Consider the following 14,571-nt stretch of genomic DNA (forward strand, 5'->3'; position numbering starts at 1 on the left):
TCACGCACTGCTATTATTTTGACAACAAATAATTCCCCATTGTAGGAATGTGTGAATCTATGTGTATATTTCTGCTTGAGAGTGTGCACATCTGTGTATGTTTTTGTCCATGCATAAGAGGTATATATTTGTGTTTGTATGTATGGTTGTGTGACCTTGTATGTGTCTGTGTGTGCATATGTATGTTGCAAATTGCTGTGTTCATCTATCACAAGATAATTATGGACGAGGAAGACCATTTGAACTATTTTAGTTCACTCATGTCAAAGCACTCCACAGCCTTCAAGTGTGTGTACACATCTGGATGAGTATGTGAGGATGTCTGATAGGGTGTGTTTGTTTATGTGAGTGTATCCATGTTCCAGTACATGCATCTGTATCTGCATGTTTGTGTGTACCCATGTGTATATCTACGCTCATTAGTTGTGCTCTTCTAAAGTTCTCTGCATTCTACAATGGTCCAAGAGAATTGAAAAGTAGCAAATGTGAGATCACTATTCAAGAAATAAAGGAGTGAGAGGGCTTTCTGGATCTAAAATGTTTCCATAATGTATGGAATATGTTTCTATAATGTGTGGAATTCATTACCACAGAAAAAAATTGAGGCCAAAATGTTGTCTGATTTCAAGAAGAAATGACATATAGCTTTTGAGGCTAAAGGGATCAAGGGATATGGGGGGAAGAAGGGATCAGGATATTGAATTTGATGATCAGCCATGTTAATAATGAACGGTGGAGGAGGCTCGATGGGCTGAATGGCCTACTCTTGCTTCTAGTTTCTATGTTTTTAACATTTAATTAATAAACAAAGGATTTATTTCACACCATGCAAGGAGAGTGAAGGGATATGAGCTAAGTCATTAATTAAATGCAGACAACTATCCTGGCGAAGCTTTCTTGAATCTAAGTACAACCTATATTTAAGTAGAGCTCTGAAGAAGAGTCATATGGACTGGAAACATTTGGTTGAATATTCCCCCCACAAAAAATGTGTCAGAATGACAAGAAAACTGGAGCAATCTGCATTGGTCAGTCAATCAGGCTCTGCACCGCAATATTCGCACACTCACTCACTTTTTGGGAGACTGGTGAGCTGTGCGCCAGTACTGAGGATGCTGGGGCCTAAACACACTGGTGAGGCTGGCTGCAGAACATTCTGGCACCATTTTGTAAAGATGCTCTGATCTCATAGTGCACTGGGAGACCCCCTTCCACTTCCCGTGGACATCCCCCTCATCGACTGCATGTTCATCCACCCCCTCTCTGATACTGGTCACCAGCATCAAGACCCTCCTAATGGGTCCCCTGCCTGACCCCCCTGGCATGCCACCACCATCAGGACAGTCAACTCGCACTCCCATAAGGACCCCTGAATATGGTCCTCCATCGTGCCCCCTTCATGCTCTACCCCTGCATGATGTTAGCATGATCCCCCCACCATAGCACCCACCCCCCCGCCCCAGCATAGCTGCAGCATAGCTGCTACTCAGGCTCCATCCCCACTCAGGTCCCTCCTTCCTCAGGCCCAACCCCATCACCCTGCCCCAACACACTGGCAGTGCCCAACTGACACTACCAGGGTGTCCAGGGGGCAATTTTAGGGTGTCTGGTGGGCACTGCCAGATAGGCACAACCCAATGGGCACTGCCCAGCTTTGCTGCTGACCATCCGAACTTCAATGACCCCCCCCCCCAAACATGGCTATCATACCGGATCTCTGCTAGTTGAGACGGATAGTGATTTGTACCAGTATGGCATCCCACTGGCGAGATGGGAACATTCCTGGAAAGGGGAAGATTATGTACCAAACACCCTAATGAAGCTGAGATCCAGCTAAAGCTAATGAGCCTTACGTCCTTTCTAGGTGTGAACCAGTTTGCACCAGTAGAAAGGGCCAGGACGATTGCAAATCGTTTGGCGCCAGCCATGGAACTGATTTTAGGCTTGCACGTTATTTTCCATGATCAGCACGATCTGTGCCAGGTGCAGTGAGGTTGGAAAATTGCCCCAATTAACTCTGTTTAATTCTCCACATATAAGAACATAAGAACATAAGAAATAAGAGCAGGAGTAGGCCAACTAGCCCTTCGAGCCTGCCCGGCCATTCAATAAGATCATGGCTGATCTGTCGTGGCTCAGTTCCACATTCCCGCCCTCTCCCCAAAACCCTTAATCCCCTCTCTCATCAAAAACCCATCAACCCGCGCCTTAAAAATATTTAGCGAGGCAGCCTCCACCACTTCAACGGGCAGAGAATTCCAGAGATTCACCACCCTTTGAGTGAAGAAGTTCCTCCTCAACTCCGTTCGTATGCTGCCGGACCTGCTGACTCTTTCAAACACTTTGTTTATATTTAACCTTTGAGTGTCAGTTGTGATTGAATATCTCATTCTGTGAGTTGGATCACTTGGTATCTTCTAAATCCCAGCCTATTTGGGAACTACATTAAGAAACGTTCTAATTTCAGGACATGGATTAATTAATTACATCTCATATATATTGTATACATTTTCGTGAAGCAGCGTGAAACCGCGCAAAGTCAACAACGTAAATTTAATTTCAGGAAATACTGTAGCAATGTGCTAGTATTTTTCAGAGCTTCATTGGCTATTTTTGAAGATGGGAAACAGAGGTGAAAGAGTCCCGGTCTGGACTGTAAAGGAATAAAATGAATCCAGCACCCTAAGGGTTAAGTCTGCTTGTGGCAAGGTTCCTCGTGACGTTGCGAGTGGTTAAGTTACTCAGGGTGGCAAATGCAGGGAAGGGTCGTTAAAAGCAGCGATAGACGTAAGAGATAAGTATGAGCAGGTAGGGATGCTTGCGGGACGGGGAGGTCGCTGAATTTTCATGTTGCGCCACTTCAAGAACAAAAGTTGGAGGCAGAGTAACGTCAAGAAAAGTCTGAAGTAGATTCGCTCTGCCAGTCAACGCCCAGCTACCATCTGAAGCCAACTACAACACAGCACTGACAGCCACCAAATCCGGCAGTTCCAATATTTCGCAGAAATCGAGCCTCTCACTCTAGTGTGAGCAGCGAGCATGCTCCAGATGTCTGTTCAATCCGCTGAGGCGGACTCGCAATTCCAACAATCTGATGGGATGAACGAAGAGGAAATCGATGTGGAAAGTGTGGAGAACTGCCTTTCCCAAGGCGATGATCTGGGGTGCGCAGAGGAAAAGGAGGAAGGGGTGGAGGAAGAGGAGCGGATGATGAATGCGGACAAAAAGGCGAAGAAGCCAGCTCCGGAGCAACGCAGACTGGCCAGGAGCCCCAAGTGCGCTCGCTGCAGGAACCATGGTGTTGTCTCCTGTTTGAAAGGACACAAGAGGTTCTGCCGGTGGAGAGACTGCCATTGCACCAACTGTCTCCTGGTGGTGGAGAGGCAAAGGGTGATGGCAGCCCAGGTAGCTCTGAGGAGGCAGCAAGCCACAGAGGTGAGACTGGAAGGAAAAAAAGGAGTGAGCTGTTTCACTAAAATTGTACTTTCACATTTTAATTTAAGGTTCGAACAGTATTCAACCACCAGAAATATTAAGTACTTTTGTTGGACTTTCTGTCCAATGATTAATTAAATATTTAGGGTGTTTTCTTAATGCATATACACGGATTCCAAAATAGCCGGAGTCAAGTAACTATAACGACATGGACTCAGTGTCAGCAAGTTGAGAACTTGGCTTTATAATAGTTGTTTAACATAAATTTATAGTTAAGGTTCGCAACTTTAGAATGGGTTAATGGAGTAGGAACAGGTTGTGGGAACAAACCCAATTTTGTTGAGCATGATCTTTAGATTTCATCTCGGAAATGTTTTATTGAAATGCACAAGATGAATTTAAACAGACTTAAGTATGATTTAAAACTCACGTTAGTGCACCAATTAGAACTTCTGTTCCGAAGCCGGTTCTGTAGAAATTGTCCCATCAGCCGGTTACTTTATAAATTACACCTTTCTGTTTTATCCACCGTGTTGCACACGTGGTATAAGTAGGCAGTATCTGTAGAATAATTTATTTCCTAATAAACACAATTACATTTTCTAGGGTGATTTTATACGTAATTACGATTAGCTACTTCAAGAAATAAGATGAAGTCAAAAGCTCTTTCAAATGACGATAATAGGTTTAAAACGCCATTTCATTTAGCCAGTGTAAACTTCTGACACAATAACTTCACTCCATTCACAGGACACATTTGATGACATTAATAATTATATTTAATTCCGAAAAGAGTATAGAAATTAATTTTTCAAAAAAGCCCCGATTTCGATTTAAAGCACAGACAAATTCTAATGTGTCCAACATGATGGGGAAAATAAACCTTTAAACTTGTAATTCCCAATATGACGCGAGCAACTTCAAGACGGTTTTAGGAAAACTGTGAACGATTCAAAAGACGAATACTAAGTAAGGACAGCACTGTGGATGACTAATCGGAAGCTCATCATTTATTTCACAGTACAAAGCTTGTTCCGGTGGCCAAACAGATGATTAGAGTGTTGTTATTAGTGTTGATTTTCGGACGGTGGAGCTTGCACTGTTTGATATACATTAAAGTTTTCTAAGATGATTTAATATACGAATTAATTAAATAATTCCTGGTCTCAAAAGGTAAAGAAAGGTGTGAGTGCCAAGGAGTCCACAGCCTCAGTACGCAGAACATCTTACCAGCGTTACCCTCGGACTCCCAGCCTCCTGGCTAAAAGCATTCTGGAAGGTAATATTTTAAATTCCTAAGAGGTACAACTGGCAATCATTAACACATATTTATCTGGACTAACTCTGTCTCTATAACCAGGTACTTTCATATTGAATGTATATATTTAGCATATATATTGCAATGACACTATATCATTAAAAACCGATTAGCATCCGCACAAATCAGTACACAACCTTGGTCTCTCAACCAACCATTAATCCTTTATTTGTTTTGTCTTTTTGCCCTATTCCCTTAATTTTGTACTCCTGCCTCGATCCTTCTCCCAAGGATCTCAACAATAAAAATAATGGCATGAGTTAAAGCCTTTCCCCAAGAACAATATAGCATGCATTGTATGACTTTTCGCATTTCATTTAAAACCGCATGTCTGTCCATTCTTAATTTCAATGAAGTACAGAAATATCTTAAGTATAATCCAGATCAAAGAATAAGAAACACTACATTAAACAATAATTATATAAAATAGCAGTTACATCCCCGATTTATATTGCAACAACCAGAATTATGAACAGATTAAGACGATTCGACCGATTTGACCTGTTTCTCATTTCTCTCCATTTCTTTGACATAGTTCTGTCTATTAAGGTTTATAATTAATGCAATAATCTATGTGATGAAGACTGCCAGGTCTCTCCAGAACACAGATATATATATTGGCTAAACATAAAATCAATTTTGAAATGACTTTGCTTCTGACCATATTGTTTCCTCTCTCATTTGTGAAATATGTATGTATGTGTTATATAGAATTCATATAAGATTCCATGGCGGAAAATTATTCCTCATCCGCCATTCAAAATCCTGACTCTCTGTAGTATTATTATACAAAGACTCTCAAAAAAATACTGGTCGCTAACCTGACGAGGCTTTTAATGCTTTTCTAACCGTTTTTTAATTGTTGCCAATTTGTCGTCACATTGTGTAGACATCGTATTACGTATGGCATTTTAGCATATTTCCAATGTGTCACATCGATCTGTGGCATTTAAGTCATTGGTTCGATATCTCACCCTTTTTTTAAGGCAAATGTTTTATCTCGGTTAAATCTGTGTTATATGTCTGAATGCATATTTGTGTACCTAGTTCTCTATCTGCGTACTTCTCTGTGTGGGTGGGTGTACTTTTGATGTGTGAGGTGGTTTCTGAGTGTTGTGCTATTCTTTGATTCGCATCCCAGGAGCCTGGGCTCTGTGAGACAACTTCTCCAGGTGATGCTGCTGAATCTGTTTTCGGTCGGCTGGTAAACTGTTATACTGCCACGGTGTCGTCTGCTAGCAGGCAATGAAAGAGGGATTAACAACATAAAAGACAGCTGGCTCACCGAACCAAAAGAACAGTAGAACAGAAATTTACATCTGTTAAGTGCTAGCATATATTTTTGTGCCCACGTATACTTATGCGCATGTTGGAATGTGTCTTAATATATCACAGGTTTTTATTTTCTTATATCTCTGTGAAGGCCATGGAATGTTTTATTTCCCTGAAAGGTGCACACTTGTTACTGCAATTTAATCTCGGGTAAGTATCGACAGAGGGCGATATGTAGCCAGCAGATAGATCCCAGTTACACCGCAATCTGCACTTTGCTGCATCTCCCATACTGCAGAGCTTTCGAACTTGTCCAGCGGGTACAAATATGCATGCTTTGCTTCTTTAGATTTTTCAAAGTTAAAAGTCAGCCCATATATTTAAAATTAGAAGAATTTATCTGCAAACTTATTTTGTTAGAGAAATGTTTTATACTGAACACTTAAAGCCGATGCCAAGCGTTGGCACTAATGGAAATGCCTCAGAACAGGAGTTGCAACCTGAACTTATTCTGATGAGAAATAGTGTGTCAACCTTTGATGAAGATGTTGTCATACTACTTAGGGTTGACACTGCATTGAATATAACAGAATTCTGGTTCCAAACTTGGTTTTAAAAGCTCCAGGCATGTCTGTTAAACTTTAGCTACTTTTCAAACCTACCATAAGGTAATTTAAATGCATAGGTTAAATTCTACCACTCACATGAGCTAAAATAATTGCATTTTAACAAACATGAGAGCAGTTTTGGAAATGTGTGTTTTCATGCCACCACAAAGCTGTTTCCTGGGAAGAATGAAGTAAGTGAATTGCTGACTACACAGAGCTGATATTGAAACTATTTGCTTTAGACTGCTAGCTGCAGAATAAACATTTCATAGTTCACTCTCTTTGACCCCTAGATCTTCACAACAGCAAACCACAGAATCACATATTCACTGATAATTGTTCAACCTGCAAATGTAGAGTGCTGTTCTGGGGAACTATATCCAAGCTAATGGAGAATACTTACACACAGCAATTCCCTTTGCTTCACTCTTCATTTTCAGTTAAGCTCTACCTTCATGATTTAAACAATGTTAAGTGAAATCACTTTGCCTAGAATAGACTAATAATCACTGCTGGATTAAATTTTATATTCTTAATTTAAATTAATCCATTTATGAGTCCAGGTTAGTAAATATTCTTAATGATTATGCCCTCCCAAGTATTCACGAGGACAGACACAATTGAACTAAAAACTTTGATATAAATGATAAAAGCAAAATACTGCAAATGCTGGAATCTGAAACAAAAAGAGAAAATGCTGGACAATGTCAGCAGGTCTGATAGCATCTGTAGAGCCAATGTTTTGAACCTCGATGACCCTTTGTTAGAGCTGCTCTGACAAAGGGTCATCTAGACTTGAAACATTGGCCCTGATTTTACCACAATCGGGCTGGGCGAGACTCACAGAACAGCATTCCCCATTGGCCTCAGGCATGATTTTACAAGCCTTGGGAGGGCATGTAGGTAAAAATCCAGCCATTGATTCTATTCTCTGTTCTCAGATCTGCTGAGATTTTCCAGCATTTTCTGTTCATATTTGATATAAATGAAATTGAAGTCCTGCACAAACTGGTAGGACCTAAAACAAATATATTCTCAGGGATAGATTGTATTCATCTTAGAATGTTGACAAAGACCGGCAAAGAGGCTTATGTAGCAGTGGCTATCATTATCAGTGAGTCAATGACATTAGGGAGGTGACAGTAGGTAGCAAATTGCCTAAGTGTGGCAGGGGTGGGAAAGACTGTCACAGGAAGTGATTGGCAAGCGGGGGGAGGGGGGAACAGTGTTCATTTGGATGGGGTGGGCTGGTAGGGGATCTCCCAGTTCACTGGAACATCAAGGCATCTGCACAATGACACCCGGAACAGTCTGCATCAGCCTCACTCTGTCCTCCCTACTGATGAGAATCACACTGCTATCCAAAAAAGTGACAGAGTGTCACAGGATTACATTTTCAACTCATCCAAAAAACGAGTCTGAAACTCTCCAGTTTTCTCGCTCGTTCAGTATTTAGAATTTTTTTGGGAAGGTTTCATCCTACAATTTTCTGATTGGTTCGTAACCATAATATCAGGATGTGAGTGATGAGGAAAGCCTCAGGAGGAGATGCCTCACAGTGATCTTATTCAGAGATGCAATGTAGTATTTGCATGAAAAAGATTAATCCTGAATCCTACGACAGGATATGATTAGGGAACATAGCTTTGACCTAGTAAGTAGTGACTTTAGGACTAAGATCAAAATGTTCTTCATGCAGAATAATCAGCACTTGAAACAGAATCTTGGAATTATTTAAGAAACAAGTAGATGCAACAGTGGGAGGAAAAATGGTTGACTGGAATGATGTATTAAGTTGAGTCAAATGACACCCGTCATCCATGTAGTTTGTGACATGTTAACCATGTAAATTAAATGTGCTGATTTCTTGGGCATTTCTAGAATATAGTTTTCCTTTGTTTGGAATGAAGCCCAGCTGGGAGTCTGCTTAAGCTGTTCTTCCACCTCTTGCACCCAGTGTGTCCATAAGTCATGTGGAAACCTGACCTGATTTACTCTAGTATTTTTATACAGATACCCCTTTAACGTGTGTTTGTATTTTACCATGTGTATAACTAATCTCCATGTGCCTGAGTAGTAATTTCTTACCACTACTATTAGAGACAAACAGGCTTATTTTAAAACCCTAGATTAATGACAATTTCTGAATTAATTAATTTCGATCTTTGCTTTAATTTTGAGTTTGAGTATATATTGAAGTATTTGTCATTTGTCACTTCTATACATTACCACCAGAGTAATATTTTTATGTCATTTCTGTTAAACAAATTTTCTATTATTTTGTGGATGTAGTTTTGTAACAACACTGGATATTGTCCATTGTATAGAAGCAGAGTGTTAATGTTCTCATTAGGTAATATTTCCACACCATATATAGTGTTGCATTTTCTCTGCAGGTTATCGGCCTCCACAGGATGACAGTTATTCCTGTCCAAACCGTTTTGTTCTACCCCCATTGAGTGACAGAATGAGGAAAAGGCGAGCATTTGCAGACAAGGAACTGGAGAGTGTGATGCTTGAGCGAGAGTACAGAGAGAGAGAGTTACAGGAACTTACAGCAGTTCAAACATTCATGAGACCCTGTGTGGAAACTATTCCTGAGTACAATCTACTTAGGTTCAGCTACAATCAGTTCTGTGACTCATCACAAATTAACCCTTCAGCATCTAGGGAATTATTTAATTTTTACATTCCTCTTGTGCACACCAGCCCTGTTCTCTGGGACTTTGAATCTCAGTGTTATCAAAGAAACATTGAACAAACCAAAGGTTCTTATTCAGGAAACATGGCAGGCTGCATTTCTGAAGAAGCATCAAACTATACTTCACTATGGGGGCAGAAGTCCACTGCAGTCAACAAAGCATTCCATCCAAACAGTGTCCACCATCACAGCAACTTACCTGAACAGTTGGATTCTACACAGACAATTCTATCACATGGAAAGTTAACCTCAAAGGAAACGTGTTCCAGTCACAGAGATTACTGCACTCAGACAAAAGTAACAAAAGGTTTTGACACAGTTTATGAAAATTCAGCTATCTGTCCCACTCAGAAACAAACTGCACAACACACAGATCTGTCCGAAGAGCTTATTTCATTGAAAAATTACTTGCCCCCAGATTCATGTGAAGCTCCTGAGCCAAGGAATAAATCTACTCCAGACAGCTTCATCGCAAGAGAAACTTTAAGGCACTTTACAAAGAAAACACAGGAACATTGTTCTCACAGTCAAGGAAAAATTACTAAACAGCTGCTACCATTTTCCGTGGAATCTCTTCTGAAAACATAAATTTAGTGACAAGTTTCATTCCAGTTCAGAAGATTAATCTTGAATTAAATTTTATGTTTTCCTGGAAGAAGGTCCAGTGCAGCTATGTTAAAAAGTGCCTGTTGCTCTGTTCACATTTAAGATGCAAGTTTGTAACTTGATCTTTTTCCCTTTCTGTTTAGTTGCTGTAAATAAAATAGTCTTATGATTCTTGCCTTTTGAACATTGATTGAGGAGGTATTTTTATTTTCTTTTATATTCAACATATCTTCATTAGAATGTTTCTTCCAACATGTTAATTATATTTGAAAACAGTGTAAATCAAAAAACAAATTACCATGTATGTGAGAATTCTTAAATAAAAGCAGGAAGTGCTGGAATTACTCAGCAGGTCAGGTAGCATCTGTATAGAGAGAAACAGATTTATCGGGGGCAATTCTCCTGGCCTACTGCACTTGTGCTTAAGTAGTACCGCTGGCTGGGAGACATCAGTGGGGGGCCTGTGAGTAGGACTCACGACTGGCATTCAGCCATCACGAGTCTCCCAGCAATGTTTTCTGACATAATTAGCCTTGCACCGGAAATCAGTGCAAGGCTGATTACCATATGGAAATTGACATTTGGTCAGATTCGCCAGTGATCGAGTGGAGTGGGGGAGGAGGGTTGTGAAGCCACTGATCGGGGAGGGAGGGTGGTGGGGTCGGGTTGGGGGTGCAGTGTTGGGAAGCCAGCGATCAGGAGGCCAGCGTTGGGCGGGGGAGGGGGGGGTGTGGGGAGCAGTTCACATGCGGCGATCTCCCTACTGATATATCTGCACACTGATATGTGCAGTGGCCATTTGAGCAGTACGCTGCTGGTCTCTCCAGTGAGATGAGGCTCTGTTCCCCCACTTACCAGCATGAATACCCCTGCGGCACTTTATGGAGCACAGAGTGCCGGAGATTCATTTCACTAAGTATGCCCAAACAACAGGTAGGAAAATCTCCCATTTTGCCACCTGTTGGGTGCTTAGTTGTTTTTGGGAGAATCCAGGCCAACATTTCAGTTTGATGACCTTTCATCAGAATGGCTAATATAAAACCCTTGTATGCTTTCTAAGCAAATAATAGTATCCATTACATGACTCAGGGAGATATTAGGTACAAATTATACCTTGGTACCAAAGTTTCAATGACTTCAATGGCAACAGTGAAGAATCTTTGAGAAAATAATTCTGTGAGGAAGTAACTCTTAACAGTACTGCTTTTCATTTTAATTTTTAAACACATTGCATGACATATTCAGAATAAATGGTACTTTTCAAGAATTAATTCCAACATCCATACAACTTTTAGAAATCAAGTGCCCCAGGGCTGAGCACAGTGCTACTAACCAGAAGCTCCTTGACTGAACCCTCTGTATTCCAAGTTTTGGTCGTGTGACAGTCAACCTCAGTGTCCTTAGGTGGAAAAGTCAACCAGGATTTCCACTTCTAGTTACTATTCAAGAACTCTGGCTACAAGACTGTGTACATTAGGTAGCATGAAAACCGGACTTGCAAGTGATGTTACTACTGTTGAGTAACCTTTAGATGCTTATCTTAAATGCTTTTTACACTGAAATGAAGTGACACATTATTCACATAAATTAATTTTGAAATATCCAGAAGCAATGATTATAATGAAACTGATGATAAGCCAGGTCATGTTGGGCTCAATAGAGTAATTCACTGCAAATTGCATTCAAATTATTTGATTTCCTTTACAATGTTGGTCTCAGACATTCCTTCCAAATGGCACCTGGTGATTAAAACTAGATTTCTACTGATATTAAGCTTTTCATAATGTCTGCATCAGTAACTCTTCCCAGCTAACAGCCTGATCTGAATCTTGTGCTCATTGGGTGCACACGATTAGCAGGCCTGGATGTTGATGCAAAATGTGCTTCCGGCTACTATCGGTTCCCAAACACAATTTCATGCTGGTTGGCCAAAGAATGAGTAGCCAGTGTGAAACTCTTGCTGAGAAAAGTTCAGTGCTGCCGGGATGGAAGAGATGGGAGGAGAGTGGCCGCACAGAAAAGTGAGGGAATGAGTGGGCGCTTCTAACCAGCTATTTGCGGGTGGACAACTGCTATGAAGTTGCCTCAGAGCTGCAGATCTGTATAAATTAAATGAGTTAAAAAAAAGCAGCAAACTATGTTTATGCATCATTTAAACTCCTGGCAGCGGAAATCATAAAGTATTAGTCCCAGGCATCCACTTTGGTTATGTTTCACCCAGACATTTCACCTCGCCCTGGATTGAAGTTTAATATAAAATGATGGTTGCCAGGCTGATTGGCCTCTCTGCCAAACATATAAATGGATGAACCACGTAAATTCACTTTAAAATGACTCCATAAAGGCTTTAATTGTCAGCTTATTTTTCAGCACATGCGCCTCCGACTTCTGTGATGCCTGCCGAGTGGAATATTATGCATGCATGCATGCAATGATGTTGGAAAACACTCCCAATGTCTTCTCATTTAATTTCACTTGCTGTCGGGTCAGGCACATGCCCACTCATACAAAATAAAATTCTGGTCCCTTTATTAGTGGCCTTCTGAATTATAGTTAATATGGCTCCCTCATGTTGTCAGACATAGTATCTCATTTCATTTGTGTTGCTGACTATAAGTGAAAACTTTTTTGGTAAGTGTTGGTTCCGTGTGAAAAACAGAGTGATTCATGCTGATGGTGCCAGCATGTTTTCAGGTTGAACCTTATGCCTTATTAGCAATATTTTGTATGCCTATAAGAGTCACGCTGTGCCTGCAATGTGACTCATCTGATACACCCACCCCACAATGATTTAATTGCTGCAAGAACTGGGGAATTCTATATAAACAGCTATCCAGCACTCCCCAGCACTTGTTCTACAATGACTGGAGGGGATGGCAGACAAGAAGGCAACACAGCACTTTTCAGAGGGGGCCCTCATCAGGATGCTCAATGGAGTGAAGCAGAGACAGGACACTCCCTACCTTCAGTCCAGGAAATGGCCTTCCAGTAGGGTCATCACCCCCATCTTGTATGCAGTGGCAGCCCTGGTCAGTGCAAGTGGGGCAACACTGTCAAAAGAAGATGAATGATCTTCTTTGCTCAACCAGGGTAAGTGAACCGCCCTCAGTCTCCTATTGGACCTCCAACCCTTTCTCTCACTCAGTCACCTTAGTGTTTGCCAACATTGGGCATCAGATTCCTCCCTCGTTCCCTCCAAATCACTATATTTGCCCCAGCAGTTGCTATGCCTGTCACATTCCTGCTACCATCCAAGCATCATGCCTGTCACAACTCATCACCATTCTAACGTCAACACCCTTCCTCATTGTGTCTTTGCAGGACAAATGCAATCACAACAGGCATGAGTGGGCTCAGCCAGTTGGGGTCATGCCCGAATTAAGAACCTTCACGTGTTTTGAGGAGCGGGCCCTGAAGCTGGCTGGGGAGCAGGAAGAGCGTGCCCCGTGTTGCTGCTGAAGTGGGGGCATCAGAGAAATGTGAGAATCCTCAATCCATATTCTGTCATTCCTCAAGTCACAAGCGAGTAATCAATGTTCCTTTTGTATTCTCTGAAATGTACTGATGCCATGTCCCTTCTCTTGCAGGCCGCCCAATGAATCAGGCCAGACCATCCTCATGCCCGTAGGCCCACCGTCTCCAGTAGCTCAGAGAGGGTCTACTCCAACTCTACCTTTGAAGAGGTGTTACAGATGTCACCCACACCAGGCGTGAGCACAGATGGTCACACATCAGTAGAATCACTAATTAGGCAGGCCTCTGGGTCACTCACTGATGAACACCTTACAGCTGAAGATCCACAACATGTAGAAGCAGGGACGTCCCAAGGAACCAGCACTCGAAGGGATGCCAGAGCCCAGAACACTGCTGAACCTCTTGCCGATGTTGTGGCCCTCTACCCGATCATGCCACAACTGCTGGAGCTGCAAAGGCAGAGTCACAAGTATCAGTAAGGGATAATAGCAGTCCTCCTCAGAGTTCAAGGCTGATTGGTGGAATCCCATTGCCTTCTGTCCAAGCAGATGGTGCCATGACTGCAGTTCACAAAGACCAAAATTGTGGGGTTGGTGTCTGCAGTGAAAATCTTGGACATGCACTCCATGGCAGGAGATGTCCCACAATAGTTCAGCCCGTGAACTCCATGGTGCAGGGCTTCAACTGCATGGTGCAGACAGTGGTGAGAATCTACGAGCATCAGCATTAGAGGATGGTGGGGCTTCTGGATCTCCCTCCAGGTGCCCCTCCATACCATGGAGTAGCATAGGGGCCCCGAGAACCCAAAAGGAAGAGGATCAGCAGGAGTACAGCCTGGAGCCCTTCAGTCAGAGGGCCCTGAGTATCTCCAGCCCATTTGAAATGCCCTCCCTGTGAGCAACACACCTTCAGCCCCTGACATCGAGGAGGGAAACAGTCAAAAATCCATGCTGCCTCAAAGTTGGCCTGGACCCTTAAGGTCCTGGTCCCTAAGGGCACACCTGCCAAGGTCATCTCACGCAAAAGGGTGTGAAAGTCAGCAGGCCGCCTCAACCTCAGCTGTGGGGGTAATGGGTGTCATAGAGTCATAGAGGTTTACAGCATGGAAACAGGCCCTTTGGCCCAACTTGTCCATGCCGCCCTTTTTTTTTGAAACC

General features: G+C 42.1%; 1 protein-coding gene across 2 annotated transcripts; it reads left to right on the top strand.

Annotated features, from left to right (window-relative positions):
* Nucleotides 1–2,784: 2,784 nt before the first annotated feature.
* Nucleotides 2,785–14,054, top strand: LOC145348384 (doublesex- and mab-3-related transcription factor 2-like). Of its 2 annotated transcripts, XM_080196596.1 has the most exons (4): nucleotides 2,785–3,435; nucleotides 4,609–4,714; nucleotides 13,262–13,419; nucleotides 13,528–14,054. In XM_080196596.1, the coding sequence occupies exons 1-3, from the start codon at nucleotides 3,040–3,042 to the stop codon at nucleotides 13,285–13,287; spliced, it is 528 nt and encodes a 175-aa protein (XP_080052722.1). In that variant the 5' UTR covers nucleotides 2,785–3,039; the 3' UTR covers nucleotides 13,288–13,419; nucleotides 13,528–14,054. The 2 variants fall into 2 exon arrangements, with proteins under 2 accessions (XP_080052722.1, XP_080052721.1); XM_080196595.1 differs by lacking the exons at nucleotides 13,262–13,419; nucleotides 13,528–14,054 and adding an exon at nucleotides 9,030–10,130.
* Nucleotides 14,055–14,571: the final 517 nt, after the last annotated feature.

Source organism: Carcharhinus amblyrhynchos, chromosome 9 (assembly GCF_965287045.1).
Source record: "Carcharhinus amblyrhynchos chromosome 9, sCarAmb.v2.hapA, whole genome shotgun sequence".
NCBI classification, from domain to species: domain Eukaryota; kingdom Metazoa; phylum Chordata; class Chondrichthyes; order Carcharhiniformes; family Carcharhinidae; genus Carcharhinus; species Carcharhinus amblyrhynchos.